General features: G+C 37.8%; 2 protein-coding genes across 2 annotated transcripts in view; one reads left to right on the top strand and one right to left on the bottom strand.

The window, feature by feature from the left end:
• The window catches only part of MAN2C1 (mannosidase alpha class 2C member 1), a 53,820-nt gene extending 45,292 nt beyond the window's left edge, over nucleotides 1-8,528 (top strand). The window contains exons 17-26 of the mRNA XM_063449263.1: nucleotides 27-109; nucleotides 732-826; nucleotides 1,127-1,231; nucleotides 1,307-1,463; nucleotides 1,856-1,999; nucleotides 2,114-2,223; nucleotides 3,658-3,737; nucleotides 3,969-4,114; nucleotides 4,744-4,847; nucleotides 7,864-8,528. Of these exons, the coding sequence (XP_063305333.1) occupies nucleotides 27-109; nucleotides 732-826; nucleotides 1,127-1,231; nucleotides 1,307-1,463; nucleotides 1,856-1,999; nucleotides 2,114-2,223; nucleotides 3,658-3,737; nucleotides 3,969-4,114; nucleotides 4,744-4,847; nucleotides 7,864-7,981 (1,142 nt within the window). The 3' untranslated portion in view covers nucleotides 7,982-8,528. The remainder of the gene's footprint in view (nucleotides 1-26; nucleotides 110-731; nucleotides 827-1,126; nucleotides 1,232-1,306; nucleotides 1,464-1,855; nucleotides 2,000-2,113; nucleotides 2,224-3,657; nucleotides 3,738-3,968; nucleotides 4,115-4,743; nucleotides 4,848-7,863) is intronic.
• A 3,007-nt stretch (nucleotides 8,529-11,535) lies between these two features.
• The window catches only part of LOC134603372 (long-chain fatty acid transport protein 2-like), a 46,562-nt gene continuing 40,613 nt past the window's right edge, over nucleotides 11,536-17,484 (bottom strand). The window contains exons 9-10 of the mRNA XM_063449266.1: nucleotides 15,253-15,383; nucleotides 11,536-11,762 (exon numbers count right to left, since the gene is read on the bottom strand). Coding sequence (XP_063305336.1) covers nucleotides 11,586-11,762; nucleotides 15,253-15,383 — 308 coding nt within the window. The 3' untranslated portion in view covers nucleotides 11,536-11,585. The remainder of the gene's footprint in view (nucleotides 11,763-15,252; nucleotides 15,384-17,484) is intronic.

The raw sequence follows: 17,484 nt of genomic DNA, 5'->3' as shown, positions 1-17,484 counted from the left end.
ATTTGTGTTTTTTTTTTTCCCTTAAGGCTTTGTGAAGGTGCCAAGTATGGGTTATGTCGTAGGTCCTGAGAGTGTGTTACCCTGTGACATTGTCAGAGTACTAAGACAGGTAAGCTCCACATTGAAAGTTTCAGAATGTCTTTAATGTTTAAGAATTATATTAGTTTGGGGATTCTATTTTCAGAAAGGAGCACTAACCATAGATTTCTGTTTGAGTGACACGTGTGTACAGTTAATAAAACATTAGTGTATTGCTTATTCATGTGGCAGACAAAGGGTTAACGCTCTAACCAACAATTGCTTGTCTCCAACTTCAAAACCTAGAATGTGACGACAGATAAGAACCATTCGGCCCATCTAGTCTGCCCAATTTTCTAAATACTCTCATTAGTCCCTGGCCTTATATTATAGCTAGGATAGCCTTATGTCTATCCCACGCATGCTTAAACTCCTTTACTGTGTTAACCTCTACCACTTCCGGTGGAAGGCTATTCCATGCATCCACTACCCTTTCAGTAAAGTAATACTTCCTGATATTATTTTTAAACCTTTGCCCCTCTAATTTAAGACTATGTCCTCACGTTGTGGTAGTTTTTCTTCTTTTAAAAATAACTTGCTGGTCGGATTGCATTTTTTTTCTACAGTGTTGACAAAGCTTCCATTTCTTTTTATCGTTTGATCTCCATTAATCTGAGATTGATTTTATGTGCCCATTTTCTGTTTTTCATCAGGAAGATAACTCCATAATAATGGAGAACGGAATCCTGCGTGCCAGCATTGATTCAGTGGGTCGTTTAACATCAGTAAAATTGCTAGCCTCTAATAGGTAGGTACGACTTACACTGCTTCCTGCATTATTATTTAAAAAATGTATGGTTAGGACTGGGTTTGATTAGCAAGAATAAGTGATTACAACACCTCACTGATTATTAGAACAGTGGCTATGGATTTGGAAGAGGAAATGGTTAAAAAAAAAATAAGTGTTCATTTTGAGTTCTTCCCTTGTGAAGGATTACATAGAATGTTTGCACCTTGTTAATAATGAAACATTAATACTAACAGGGTATGGTTTGCCTAAAAAAACTCTCCAAAGTATGCAATTAAAGTCTTTTAATTTCTTTGTCAGAGAATCTGTACCTGAAAACTGTTACGGAAACCAGTTTGTAATGTTTGATGATATCCCACTTTACTGGGATGCCTGGGATGTGATGGACTATCATCTAGAAACCAGGTAAGGAATTGGTTAGCCACATCTCATGGCCATGCGGTCTTCATTAGTAGCCATTACATTTCTCTATGATTGCAGGAAGCCATTAACAAATATTGTGCGCAAAGTGGAGATTAGCACCAACGAAGGACTAAGAGGAGTCGTCACTTTCTCTTTGCAAATCACTGAGAAGAGCTCTATTGAGCAGGAGATTGTCCTTGATGCTGCTTGTCCTTACATCAGGTTTAACACCAAGGTACATGACAGCATGATCCAACATCTTTACTTGTTTCTTTTCTTTTATCTTTATTCAAATGTTAGCTGCCTTCATGCTAAACATTTATTTAAGTTGAATGCATTTCTAGTTTTTTTTAAACATAAAACATACTACTATTTGCTTTCTTGACTGTTGGCAGCCTGCCTGCTTTTGATTGAAGTGTAAAGGGTCCAGGTAGAGTAAAAAAGAAAAGGGCACATGTCTTAAATCAAGCAGTTTTATAATTAATAATTTTTTTTTTTTTTTTTTTTTTTTATGCAGTCTGGGATTGCCCTTTAAGACAAGTTCCATTTTCACAACTTACTTTTCATTGTTTTAGTATTCTCTTAGCTCTTTAGCTTTCAATAGCCTGTCTGCGAATGTCTTCACAGGTAACATGGCATGAGGCTCACAAGTTTTTGAAAGTTGAATTTCCAACCAAAGTGCACAGTTCAAACGCAACGTACGAGATTCAGTTTGGGCACCTTCAGAGGCCGACTCACAGAAACACGTCTTGGGACTGGGCTCGTTACGAGGTGATCGCATTGCAAACATTAAAAATCTTCAGTAACCATGCAGATAGATGCAGTTGGAGAGTTTTTTGTGGATGGAGACATTCTTAATGTACATGTTTTTCTCCGATCCTGCAGGTTTGGGCTCACCGATGGATGGACATTTCCGAGCACGGTTTTGGGGTTGCATTGCTTAATGACTGTAAATACGGTTGTTCTGCCCTGGGGAATGTTCTGAGCCTATCACTGTATGTCAGTTTTGTATTAATTCAAGCATGATGATGTTTGTGGTGTAATGTAATAATGTAAAAAATGTATGCTTAATGTATTGCATTTTTTAAATTTTATTTTATTCTTTATTTTTGCCAAGACGGTCATCCATAGACATGTCAATTACAATTAGACAACCCAATACACAATGAGCAAAAAAAAAAAAAATTGTCATAATGCAAAAAGTATATAAATTTCTCTTACAACACACATATGAGAGTCAGAGGGAAGAGGGGGAGAAGGTGGGGGTGGGAGGGAGCCCCAGGAGGAGCAAAAGGAGCAATTAGCTGAGGTGCGCCTAAAGGCACCCAACAAGGATCTCTCTTAAATGAGATCTAGCCCGGGCAATATCCCCCGGAGGGATCCTTTAAAGTCCCACCAAGTAGGGGAAAAAAGATGAAACCTGCGACTTCGCGAGATGTGAATAGTGAACGAGCGGTGAGGCGGGTTCCTGAGCCCACCCCGCTCATCCCCTAACCGCCCACATCGCTGGCCATGCAAGGGCTCCAGACTTTTTTGAATGCCTTCATGGTACGCTCACCTAGGCCATTAGCTTGTCCATGAGGTAAGTATCCTTCATTTTATGAATGACGGTTTCAACGGAAGGGGTCTCGCTTTGAAGCCATACCTGTGCTAGAGCCCTCCTAGCTGCCAGATTCAACTTGTGTACTAAATTTTGTTCAGTTTTGTCCAATCATCCATGGGTCTAGCTCAGGGATAGGCAACCTTCGGCTCTCCAGATGTTGTGGACTACATCCCCCATAATGCTCTTACACACATAATGCTGGCAGAGCATCATGGGAGGTGTAGTCCAAAACATCTGCAGAGCCGAAGGTTGCCTATGCCTGGTCTAGCTGATAAAAACACCCAAGGATCTAATTTAACGTCCCTACCAAGAATATCCCTCAGCAAATCATTTTTTTTTCCAGCACTTCTGGGCATTCCCACCACATGTGAATGTATTGCATTTTTAACGATTTTTATTAAGTTCTTAGGGTATCAAAATCCCTGTAACATAATACCCATTTCATGAATGTTTTGCACATGACATGTTCTTTAAGCCAATATCTCTGTTTAATGCATACGTTTAGAATTCTTACTGTGTATACTGTTATTGTGGCAGATAATTTGGATGATTCTCATTAATGTGTTTTTTTTTATTTCTTTATTTATTTATTTATTATTATTATTATTATTATTATTATTATTATTATTATTATTATTGAAATATATCAAATGTCCGAAGTAAGCTTGATCAGGACTGATACATATCCAAGCATTTACAGTTCACATTTTTGTCTTGGGTGGCACTTTCCTTTAGGAGGTGGATTCGAGGGCACTAAACACCCAATAAATGCAGACAATGTAATTTTTATAAATATTTTGTATATATATTTTTTCTTTCTCAATAGCCTAAGAGCTCCAAAGTCCCCAGATGCCACAGCAGATATGGGGCATCATGAGTTTTCCTACGCACTTATGCCACATGCAGGTATGTATGCATCTGACCACAATTTGACACATTGCTATATTATTCTTGTGGAACTCTGTTATACACACGCACACATCAGAAAAATCACATAGCGACTATAAACACAATATGGCATTGTGTATTTATAGAATTCAGATTAAAATGTAGCAATCTCTGTTCTGTTTTAGCTATTTTTACATGCATTTTTTAATAAGTTCTGTTATGACTTTCTCCTGTCTGTCTAACCTACAGGATCATTTCAGGAGGCCGGGGTTATTCAACATGCGTATAGCTTCTGTATTCCACTTATTACCACCTCAACAGTGGGATCACAAACCAGTTCTTGGAGCGCCTTTACTGTCCTTTCACCAGCCGTAATCCTAGAAACGGTTAAACAGGTAACTGCATTCCGAAGCTTCCATTCCATGGATCTGTTACATCCAGCTATCAGATAACAATGACTATAAGTGGTGTGACGACTGTTATTGTTACAAAGAATCAGTTGTATACCAAAGAGAGCTGTAATGATCCAGTTGTGCATGTGTATAGATGTTTGAGCTAGCTAGCTATTTAATTTTGTAGCCCATGGACAGAGATAGCCCTGAAATTGTAAAGCCAAAATATCCACCAGTCTACACCCAAAGGTGCTCGGTGAAAAAACAAAGTGGAAAATAATTTTTAACTTTACTTAAATAAACAGCTTCCTAGGGTAGCCTTCCCAGTTAGTTGAGAGAGAGTGTGTGCGCATACATACACTGCCATTAGGGGAGGCACCTTCAAGGCGATTGCATTATCACTAAGTGCCAAACTTTACGTTTCATATTCTGTTTTGCCATTGCAACAAAACTTTTTCTGTAGATTTTTCTGTAATATCTTACTTCTGTCTCAACTGCTTTGATTACTTGCATTAGAATGCTTTGTCGTAGCTTCTAATAGTCCTGATTATAATGCAAATTAGCGTTCGTTCATTTTCCTGTCTCTACTGTGGAATTGTAATATTTGTTTTTTAATTCAATTTGTTCTCCAGGCAGAGAACCAGCCTGGCTCTCTGGTACTGAGATTATATGAATCCTTTGGCAGCACTGTGGACACCTGGCTGCAGACATCACTCCCTGTGCAAGAGGTTTTCTTGTAAGTAGTCTTGCCTTTTGTTTACCTCTGTTAGGAATAGGAAATACCCCAATGTAATCAGAATTAATTTTGTCAGGGTGTATAGAGTATGATTTAAATAACTGGATCTAATTGAATGATTGCACCATCTTCTTGAAGTGTTTCATTTTCAAATGAACACAAAGGAAGGAGGAATCGACAATAAACCAGAGAGGCTTCATTCTCTTCATTCTCTCCAAAATCAGAATATAAAAATGTATGTAATTACTCATACATTAAATAAGTAGGAAATGGTACATTTCTGTCAAGCCAGACAGAGTAACCTTAATGCCTGACACCTCCTGTCATGGATCACATTGCTCCCAGAATACCCATCACTTTGTTCTGGAGGTGAAAAGGTAAAAAAAAAAAAAAAAAATCACAATTTTCACAAAAATTAATGATAAAAAGTCAATCTTACGACCACCCACACTTAACTCTAGTATCAAAAGTTGCCACCACCAAGACAATTTAACAATTGAGTGCCTTAGGTTGCTTCAAGCAAAAAAGGCAGAACTTAATTAAGGAATAGTTATTATGAACAAAAATAGTCCCAGTACATACATAAAAATAGATGAAAACTTATTTATTATAAACAAACAGTTAAAAATAAAAAGGAGAAATGAACAGAAAATCCTAGTTACTCACTTTACTAGTACAGTAATTGTATCTTCAGTTCCCAGAGGGTTTAGCAAGGAAAAGATCAACTTACTTAAATCTTACTTACCGTATCTTGTCCCATAATAAGCACGCGGCTTATTTCCTAGCACATTTCCTAGCTTTTATACCTTTTGTGCCATCTCTAGTTTCGAAGACTGCCCAGTAAGATCTACAGGATGATGGGCAGATGTGACTGTAGGAATTCTAGGTGTATTACTCCTCCCCTTTTACCTTTTGGCCAATTTAAAAATCAATCTACCGGTATGTAAAGGCATTAATAAAAAATATTTTATTTCTTCCTGCACGCCTGGAACAGGAATACTTTTTTACCTGTGGAACCGTCACAATTTATTAGTTCCAAAGACACCTTACAAGACCTGCTTGCGACATAGAATAGCTGGCTTCCCCAGTGCCCACCTTATCAAGCTTCCTGCAGCCCTGCTTTCTTTAATGATGTGCACATTCTATATTGGAACATGATCATTAAAGACTAGATTATTATGATGGTATTACTTGTTATTGGTTAAAGTAGTTTATTGCATGTAAGATATGTTTATGTGTAAAAGTGAATGAGCTCTTTGGTATTCAAGTCTCACTTGCTCCTGGTAAAACAAGGATGTCCAGCAAGCTCAGGGAAAGATTCTGAAGGGCAAATGCTGAATGGAGCTTTGTGCACTTGTCAAACTTTTATTATATTCTAAGCATATGACATGAGACATGACTGTCTAAGTACTTACACACTTTAAGCTTTTTATCTTGGTATAAGAAGTGTGAAAGTCAGTAACTCTAAAAGTTGGGAGCTTGTCTGGAATGATATTTGCTTAGGAGTCCACTATACATGGATAAATCTGTCTGCCTAATATATGTGGGCCGACCGTATGGCTATTTTTAATGCAAGTGAAATTTCTGAATTTCCTTTCGTGAATTTGATTATAGTGTTTGTTTGTTTCTCTTGTTTACACAAGAAATATGTCCTATTTAAAGGCGTAAAATAAAAAATGTGTTTTATGACTTCTTTATTTACTGTGCAAAATTATCGAATTTTAGATACTTTTACAACAGTTCACTTGGTGCTGATTATTAAAGCATATGGGCTGTTTGTACACTATAGGTAAACATAGAAAATTAGATAAACCAGTGTCATGGTGCAGCTGTTATACACGTAGGAGGTAACTATAAAACTATGTAGTGTTGGTGAAACACACAAAGTATAATTCTGTGCATGAGAATTTCAAGGTTACTTACTGAAGTGAGAATTGTCAAAGTTCAAATATGAGTTCAAAGTGAATTTCAAATTTAAGGAAAAGTAGCCAAACTGGAAATATTCTCCAAGTTAACTAATCTTCCAGTTCGGCTACTTTGGCCTTAAATTTTAACTTCACTTTAAATTTTCAGTAATGCACATTTTAGTAAATAACCCTGACATCCTCCTGTGCAGAATTGTACTCTGTGTGTGTCACCAACACTACATCGTTGTATAAAGTTACCTCTGGAGTGTTTAATAGCAGTACCATGACCCTAGTTATTATCAGCAGGTCACACAGATTTGATGTACTTTATAGTGAGGGTAAAGGCTACTAATTTCAAGGCAGATCTCATAAACCATGGCAGATATCTGTAAAGATCGTTGGTTGTCACGCAGAGTTTCTCCTTATTCAATCTCTTTTGTGTAGAACAGATTATCCACCTCTAATAATACTCTTTGCGCTCAGCTCCTGCCAAGAGTTATACTTCTTGTATATTTTCATCCTGATCATTCTCTAAATTATGTATGCATTGAAATCGAAGCATTGTGTGATGATCAGCTGATTATTTTATTAAATCCTTTCAAATAAACATATCACATAAAAAGTGATTGCTTTGGACATCTGCCAATCTAATACTGATTTTTTGAGAAAATGTCTTTGCACATTTTATTTGTATTATATGTTAAAGGAATACTCCGGTCACCATAACAACTTCTGGAATTAAGTGTCGGGAAGTGCTGAGTGCTGGCCTTGTACGACGGCGTTCCACGCTTCCTGAAACTCTATTTCAGAATCCTGAACTGCAGATCTAGCGCTGAAGGCAGGCTCTGGTGGGTTAAACTCCCTAAGGTAAGAGTGTCCCTGAGGCCTCCTGGCTTCATATTAATTAAGTTATTAAGGTGGATGGAGTGTTCCTTTAAACCCATTATTACTACAGTTTCAAAATCAAAAGGCAAAACTATTTTCTCTACAAGATAGGCAGTATATGCAGTAATCATTTTGTTTAGGAAAATGAAACTCTTAAGTATTTGTAAAGGCGGGCTAGAGATCTTTAATTGTAATTTGAATTTACTATGTTGTGTCCCTTGCAGGTGTGATCTCCTCGAACGCCCTTATAGCAGTCAGCCGCTTCCGCTAGAGGAGAGCGGAGTGAAACTATCATTTACGCCTTTCAAGGTCCTGACTGTTCTTCTACTTCTGAAAAGATAATTTGAGCAAACTTTCCTGTACGTCCTGCAGGTTTCAAGCTAGTGAACTAGTTCTGAATAGTTAAATTAATGGATGAGAATATGTCCTGTACACCCCACGAGGTTCTGATTGGTCTACTAGTGCTACGGAGATTAATGGAAAGAGGAGAAAACTGCCCTTAACACCTTTCAGAGTTTTGACTGTTCCTGTTCCGAAGAGAAAAATCCATGAATCTGTAGTGTTAATGGGCAGCATGTGCCAACCAGCTATTAACCAACAACTTCAAGAGAATCGTCCAAGTACCCAGATCTCCCTTTATTACATGTTTCCTGCGATTGGTGTTGTCCTCTGTTATCCGATATTGGTACTATTGTATTAAATTTGAAATTCACTGTGAATTCACACTTTAGTGAATAACTCTGTATATGAAAAGGTTAATGACTTTATAAAATCATGAATAAATATCATTATGAAAGTCTGCAGAACAAAAATATTACTTGTATTCTGTGTGTAGCTCCGTCTAATTTGGAAAATACATACGTACCAGAATAAATACGTACATTCCATATCTTGTTGGCACATATTTTTAATTGGGCTTCCTGAACAGGCGAGGTTTGCCACTGGAACTTGAAGTTTTAATTGTAATTTAGAACCCAAGACCTTCAAACCTTTTAAATATATGTACGTATCTCATTTATACTGTTTCATTTGACAAGCCACGTGTTTCCTTGTTAACCCTTTCCTGACATTAGGGCGTGCAAAAGGAGGACTTTAATGCGCATAGGGTGGCATAGCACACTGTAAGGATCTGGCTCTCCCTACAGCCCAAATACTTACCCTCCATGGAGATTGCAATTGGGGGACGTGCTTGACAACCGAGGCAGTCTTTCTATCTGTAATCCAGCCGATCCAAGTTATGTGATCATGATTTCATTCTAACTGTATTTTTGTATTATTTATATATAATTATATATATATATATATATATATATACATATATTGGGGGACCAGCCTGACAACCCAGGCAGAACATCCAGAGAGTTTAATTTGCAAGCTCTATACTTGACGCTGTAGCTTTCTAAAAACCCAAAATGTACATTGAGGGTACTGTTATACCCGTGAGATATCGCAGAACAAAAATATGAGTCTTCTAGAGCAGTACAACATATGACCGTGATATCTTAAAAGAAAGTGTATTTATTTTTGTGTGAAAAGTGCAAAAAACAAATATGAACACTAGCTTTGGGCAGGGTTTATGACTTATGGCCACTAAAAAAGAGTAAACGTACCCCAAATTAGAATACACTGGCTTGTCTAAGTTTACAAATAGTTTGCCATGAATGGGGTAATTTTCATGCCTGGGCTTCCATACTGTCTCAAAGGCAACACTGGCACAGCAAACCAATCTGACAAATTTCAGTGTGTAAAAATGGGCAAGCTCTTTATTTGACTGTTTCCAAAACACCGTGAAACCTGTACAATGGGGGCATCACGGTAGCCGTGGGACATTACAGCATACAAATATGTGTATTTTATTGCAGTAAAGGCTAACGGTATTGGGACATGCACGTTAACATGCCATGCAAATTTGGGAAATAACATTTCTTAATTTCTTACATTTTTTTAAAAATTTTATTCATAATAAATTATGTTTCAAATATAAACATTTGATGTGAAATTAAAGCCCTATTTCTCCTGAACAAGATAAGATAATAATACCTTTTGGTGCACTTAATATGAAAGAGGTCATTTTGGTGGAACAGACATATTCTGTTAAAACCCTAAATTTCTTTTGATTCAGAACTTCTACAATTGCCAAAACTGACACTAAACTGTGTGTAATTGTGAGTTATGAAACAAACTAAGAATTGTTAAATTCGAAAATAAACAAAAGTTATGATTTATTGCAAAATATGGTTAAATTCCAGATTGGTATTCAAGTCAACATTTTTCTACACAATATGTAAACTTTTGTTTTCAAGCATTGTATTGAAAATGAATGGATAAAAAAAATGCTTGTTATAAATTGTATACAGGCTGCACCCCATTATTCATTTTACTTGCCTAAACACTGTACTAAACTCTACATTCAAATCTTCATAGCGGAAAACTGTGTTGCAATGAATAACCGCAATCTAAATATCACTGCCAGTGTCTTAAACATAAAATGGTGCTTGTTCACTTAACAGTGAGTTGTAGTAAAAAAAAAAAAAAAAAGTCTACGTAGTCGTCGTGAATATATAAGGATATTATGGCACTAGAAAAAGTGCAGAGGCGGGCTACGAAATTAATAAAAGGAATGGAACATATCAGCTATGAAGAAAGGTTATACAAATATATCCGGGGCCAATACAAACCATTGTGTGGAAATCTGTTCACAAACCGGACTTTACATAGAACACAATGTCATGCATTTTGACTGGAAGAAAGAAGATTTTGTTTAAGGCAAAAGAAAGTTGTTGTTTTTTTTACTGTAAAAACAATAAGGATATGGAATTCTCTGCCTGAAGAAGTGGTTTTATCAGAGTCCCTACAGATGTTCAAACAGCAATTAGATGCATACTTGCAAAAACTGAATAGTCAAGGATATAATTTTTCAATGTAGGGTAATAGCTTCTTGATCCAAGTATTAATCTGACTGCCATTCTGGGGTCAAGAAGGGATTCTTTTCCTAGTTTGTTGCAAAATTGGAAGTGCTTCAAACTGTGTTGCCGCAAAAAACAAATGTGAGGCTGAACTTGATGGACGTAAGTCTCTTTTCAGCTATGTAACTAATAAATAGAATGAAAAATGTCTTGCCATTTTTACCTTTAGTTCAGGGCAGCTCACTTTTTAAAACAAAATAACACAAAGGGGATCCAGGATCCATAATAAATCAATCACAAATTGCTCTGTAAGTTATTTTGCCCCATGATCCCAGTGTTTCCTGCAAACCATGCCTACAAGACTACAAAAATAAATGTTTTTCAAATATCTGGGAGTCCCACATTATATATTGCAGCACACAAAATATCTAGTCATTCCTTAATTTTCATCTTTAGATTGTACGTTTGTTTGGGCAGGGCCCTCTTTACCTACTGTTCCCCGTATGTAAAACCTGTTTTGTTAGAATTAAATGTCTTTTTTTTTTTTTTTTTACCTTGTTGTGGAATATGTTAGCGCTAAGTGATTGTGATTTCTTTCCCAATAAAACAGAATACGAGAACGGCTCATAGGTCAAAGAAGGCAGTGGTCACAAATTCTGTTCACTATAGAGCCAGTTTACTGTTTAGCCATATAAGTTAAAACTATCATGCCCTAGTAGAGCCCATGGCTAGTGAACTGTGGTGTTGCAATAAATATACTTGTTACACTAGGCCTGTTCCATTTACACTGCGCAGTAGCCTTCGGTACCCAAAATCCCAAGGTGTTGGAGGTGGCTAATCATGCTATTAGATACCTCTGTAATTGTTCACTGAATACACATGTATTTAAAAAAAGACCAATTAAACAAGACTGGGAAACATCAACCCAAGCACATAATGTCACATATTTCATTAAAATAACGTATTAGAGACTTTTTGTATTAGAGACAGTTCTACTTCAGATAAACAATTTATTACTCAAGACAAACATCACATAACTATTAGAGTTTTGATTTTCTATCCACAAGTGCATTGTAAGTACTCAGGTCCAGCGGCTTATAACATTTTTCATTTTCATCTAATACGTATAAAGGATCTTTAATAACGAGGGGGCTGAATCCATCCTGTACAAGATCCACTTTGCGTTGCTTGAATGTTCCAGTAACTTCTATGGCGTCCTGTTTGGTAAAGATAAAACACGTTGGCCCTTACTGAAAGTGCATTAAACGATGACCTCAGAACATATGTAACACACATTAAAGAATACCCATTGTGCCACACACATCTCTCACACATCACAGGTCTAAGTACCATAACCAATACAACTGGGTTTAGTGATTATGATGCTATCAGTCTATACACGCCATCCTGGATTTTTTTTTTTGTCAAAATAATTTTGCAGCTTTTAGACAACAAAAAAAAAGTCACTGCTCTCGCTAGCTAAAATTAGATTGTAAGCTCACAGGATGCGTTGCTTAGCACTTTGTAGGAAGTGCTGCAGACATTGAAGTCCATGGGCAGGGTTCTGTACTTCTTTTATAAGTGCATGTTGTAATGCCCAGCAAGCATGTTTCATTGTTTCACTTTTAAAAAAGAGTTTTAAAGTGTGATGTGCGTAGTATAAACATGGACTGATTACCTGGTGATTTCCCAATAGCGTGGATTGCAGCATGGGAAGGGGTAGTTTGGTTGTATACGAATGTGCTATGTGGCAGATCACAGGGAAAAGGCCTCAGCCATGTTTCTCTGCCAGCTTTGAAATTGTACACCCAACTTGCATGTCGGCTTATCCATTATTTTTTTTATTTTCTTTTATTTAATCTAGAATAGATGACTACACACCATTTGCTTGTGTTGCTTCATAGACATCTGCCACTTTTGATATGCTAAGTGACCATTAGCAGTCAGGGGATGATTTTCTGCCAATGAGTATAACCAGAAAATCCTAATAACCCAGAGATTAATAATCTTGCCTCCACGTATACATTTTCATAACAACAGCATACCCTACAGGAGTAACCATGACTTTCATTTTTAAGGAATTGTGGAACTCTACTATATATGATGTCATAGGTTGGCCATGTACGATGTTTATGAAATGGATAAATTGCAAATTGTAAGACCGATTTCTGTGGCAGACATACAACTGGAAATTAACCTATTTTTTCATATCGATAAGTGTTTAAATCCAACAAAAGGAGGAGAGTGGAGGTTAAGGGCTTCTAGCAATCTAGACTTCGTACCAGTACGCCTTCCCTTGTACCTTATTTTGGGTTGGCTCGGAAAGTGACAGTTTCTATCAGTGCTCCCATTACATTACTGTAATTTCTAAATGGGTAATCAGGATTTCTGTTCATTTCTTCTTTTTATTTTTACTGTTGTTGGTGTAATTCAATTGTTTGCCATCTAGTTTTCTTATGCATGCACTGTGACTTATTTTTTTTTCTTTTATTTTTTTAAGTTCTGCCTTTAACTGGTAAATAATTACATTGCCCAAAGAGACTGATTTAATAGTGTTTTTAAATTGCATAAAAAAATAGAATATCTTGCAAAAGTTCATTTATTTCAGTAATGCAATGTAAAATGTGAAATTAATATATGAGAGACGCATTATATGCAAAGCAAGATAGTTCAAGCCGTGATTTGTCATAAGTGCGATGATTATGGCTTACAGCTCATGAAAACCCCAAATCCACAATCTCAGTAAATTAGAATATTGTGAAAAGGTGCAATATTCTAGGCTCACAGTGTCCCACTCTAATCGGCTAAGGAAGCCATAACACCTGCAAAGGGTTTCCGAGCCTTTAAATTGTCTCTCAGTCTGGTTCAGTAGGAATCACAATCATGGGGAAGACTGCTGACCTGACAGTTGTGCAGAAAACCATCAAAAGGTAATTGCGAAGGAAGTTGGATGTTCCCAAAGTGCTGTATCAAAGCACATTAATAGAAAGTTATGTGGAAGGGAAAAGTGTGGAAGAAAAAGGTGCACAAACAGCAGGGATGGCCGCAGCCTGGAGAGGTTTGTCAGGAAAAGGCCATTCAAATGTGTTGGGGACTTTCACAAGGAGTGAACTAAGGCTGGAGTCAGTGCATCAAGAGCCACCACACACAGACGGATCCTCGACATGGGCTTCAGATATCGTATTCCTCTTGTCAAGCCGCTCCTGAACAACAAACAATGTCAGAAGCGTCTTACCTGGGCTAAAGAAAAACAGACCTGGTCTGTTGCTCAGTGGTCCAAAGTCCTCTTTTTCTGATAAGAGCAACTTTTGCATCTCATTTGGAAACCAAGGACCCAGAGTCTGGAGGAAGAATGGAGAGGCACACACTGCAAGATGCTTGAAGTCCAGTTTGAAGTTTCCACAGTCTGCGTTGATTTCGGGAGCCATGTCATCTGCTGGTGTTGCTCCACTGTGCTTCATTAAGTCTAGGGCCAACACAGCCGTCTACCAGGAGATTTTGGAGCACTTCAAACTTCCTTCCGCAGACGAGCTTAATGGGGATGCTGACTACATTTTCCAGCAGGACTTGGCACCTGCCCACACTACCAAAAGCATCAAAGCCTGGTTCAATGACCGTGGGATTGCTGTGCTTGATTGGCCAGCAAACTCGCCTGACCTGAACCCCATATAGAATCTATGGGGCATTGCCAAGAGAAAGATGAGACATGAGACCAAACAATGTAGAAGAGCTGAAGGCCGCTATTGAAGCATCCTGGTATTCCATAACACCTCAGTAGTGCCACAGGCTGATAGCTTCCATGCCATGCCGCATTGAGGTAGTAAATGCTGCAAAAGGAGCCCAAACCAAGTACTGAGTCCATATGCATGCTTATACTTTTCAGAGGTCCGATATTGTTCTGTGTACACTCCTTGTTTTATTGATTGCATGTAATATTCTAATTTACTGAGATTGTGGATTTGGGGTTTTCATGAGCTATAATAAGCCATAATCATCGCACTTATGACAAATGACAAATAGTTTTTACGTTGCATTACTGAAAAAAATTAACTTTTGCACATTTTAATTTTTTGATTACCACCTGTATATTGTGCTTTGTGGGTTGTTAATCTAATTTTCTTGGAAAACTTAAGGCACACTATTATAACTTGCCTTGCTGGTGACAGCTTTTGGTACGAGAGTTAAGTATGGGTGTTGTTAAGAAAGATTTTCTATCATAATTTTCAGTCTATTTCAGACAAATGGTTATTTTTAACCTTTTCTGACCCGGAGTTGTGAGCATGTTTGGAGAAGTGTACATTCGTGAAACGTGTAATTATATTTCCCTGTGTCTCTAAACCCATCTTCATTTGTTCTTAGTTTTTAAAGCACTCTGCATTAGAGCATTATATAAACTGTAAACACAAATAAATAGCTGGATCCGTCTGAAGCCACGCTGATACTTTATATATTGATACAAAGAACGGAAAATTTCTAGAGTGCCACTTTAAGCAATCTCTCTCTGTTGTCTGACTTTATTTTTTACTAAATTATCAAGTGATGATGTGCCTATTTTTAATGAATTCATTCTATTGATGTTGTCTTTTCTTGTTACTGGGTCAGAAAGTGTTTTTCTCACAAGTCTAGTAATGTGCTGAAGTTTTAGGACACTCTGAAAAATACATTTAAGAATGGAATTGGTTTAAATTAGTAACATTCCGTCTTTACCTGGAGTCTCACAAAGTGAGGTCTGGCATAATTTGGCAAATATTCCACTACTTTTGCATAGAGCTTTTCACCATCGAAGTTCTTGCCTTCTTTGAGTTTGATAGAGACCATTCCAATCCTGCCTTCGTGAACTGGAAAAGTGAACATTGAGTCAATAACACGGGTTTGTAAACAAATTAAAGTTTTATTCGGCATTTATTCGGCAGTTCCTTTTCACACCATCTACATCTATGGATCTTCAAGTCTAACCCCCCAAAAAAGAAAAACGTTGGACTTGTGGGCATATTTTCCATTAGCGATCCTCCACATTCCTATATGTAACATTGGGATCTTGTTTCACTGGCTTCCATATTCGCATCATATCATTGACTTGCTACATCCATATTATGAAACCACAAAGCAGATACGTATGTGCCAGAACCAATCCTTAAAGCCATGATATCAAGATTAGGGTTGGGTGTGATATCATCAAAAATAGTTAATTGTAATTAGAAATGATGGAATGAGGTAAGATACTTCTGTGAAAAGAGGACCTACTTTCATTTTAGTGTATGATCGGTCTATTTCCAAAAGGAGGACAGAATAACTTTTAACTGTCTGAGATGCTGCTTGTGGGGATGCCTCAAATCAATGAGAGTGAATGAAAGGTTCTTTGTGCACCGTGATGTTAGCAGTGAAGAAAGTTGTTTTGGTACTTAACACCATAACCACTGCATATTGCTACAGCGGTAACTTGTAATGGTTATGGTCTTGGGAGTGTTCTTTTATATGTATTTATATGATGTAAATATATAAAGTATGTGCATAGCCCCACACCTCCCCCAATTTTGGCTTTCCAACAAGTGAGGTGTCAGTTGGAGGGGTCAAGGGGTAGGGCTACTGAAGCCATCGTGCCTCTGGCTCCGCCAAAGGGTGTGGACCCACCTGGATAGGGACTGCCTGAAGTACTGTGAATCCATGCCATGCTGTCAAGTCCACTGATTATGCACATATGCTGCACATTTTGGGTACAGTTCCCTGAGATGATTCTTGAACCCCTTAAGGGATGGGGCCCTAAATACAAAGGGAGGGGGGCCCTAGTTAACCCCCCCCCCCCCCCCCAAAAAAAATCTCCCTACCTACCCCCCTCACCCTAAAAATAATGAGGGGGGGACCTTTAACTAAAAACCTGTAAAAACAACTTACCATTCAATGTTTTCTTTCTTCTAAAATCTTCTTTCTTCAGCCCCAAAAAAGGGCAAATAAAAAGCCATAATAAGCGACGCAATAAAAAAAAAAAAATCCATGTTCACCCATGGAGGGCTACGCGCAGACTGAGCTTTGCAGGGCGGGGGAAGGCTTATAAAGCCTTGCCACGCCCTGCAATTAGGCTAAGAACACTCTGATTGGCTGGTTTAAGCCAATCAGAGTGCTCTTTGTCATTTTACACAGCGTGGGAAAATTCCAAAGAATTTTCCCATGCTGTGTAAAATGACACAGAGCACTGTGATTGAATGGATTTCAAGCCATCCAATCACAGTGCTCTGTGTCATTTTACACAGCGTGGGAAAATTCTTTGGAATTTTCCCACGCTGTGTAAAATGACAAAGAGCACTCTGATTGGCTTAAACCAGCCAATCAGAGTGTTCTTAGCCTAATTGCAGGGCGTGGCAAGGCTTTATAAGTAGGTCCCCCCTATTGTTAATTTTAGGGCCCCCACCCACCGCTCAGGGGTGGGGGCTGGGGGGGACAGTAGGTCCCCCCATTATTGTATGATATGGATGATCGGAGTGGATGGATTTGGGGATGGATGTGGATGATGGGAGTGAATGGATGATATGGATGATGGGAGTGGATGGATTTGGGGATTTATATGGATGAAAGGAATAGATAGAAATAGATAGAAAGAATTAGATAGATAGAAATAGATAGATATGGATAGATAGAAAGAATTAGATAGATAGAAATAGATAGATATAGATAAATAGAAAGAAGTAGAAATAGAGTGTGTATGTGTTTAATAATATTTATTTAAAGTGTGTGTGTATGTTTAACAATATGTGTGTTTGTATGCAAACACTATATATAGAGAAATCTCTATATATAGTGTTTGCATGCAAAGTTTGGAGTAGGAGGGGGGCGGGTATAGAAAGCGAGCTGAGCTGTCAGTCAGACAGCTCAGCTCGCGAACGCGCATTCCGCGCACATGCGCGGTAAAGCGCTGAGTTTCTTCATAGGGCGGCTGTCAATGTA

This window comes from Pelobates fuscus, chromosome 3 (genome assembly GCF_036172605.1).
Source record: "Pelobates fuscus isolate aPelFus1 chromosome 3, aPelFus1.pri, whole genome shotgun sequence".
NCBI classification, from domain to species: domain Eukaryota; kingdom Metazoa; phylum Chordata; class Amphibia; order Anura; family Pelobatidae; genus Pelobates; species Pelobates fuscus.
This window is presented reverse-complemented; position numbering and strand designations above follow the sequence as displayed.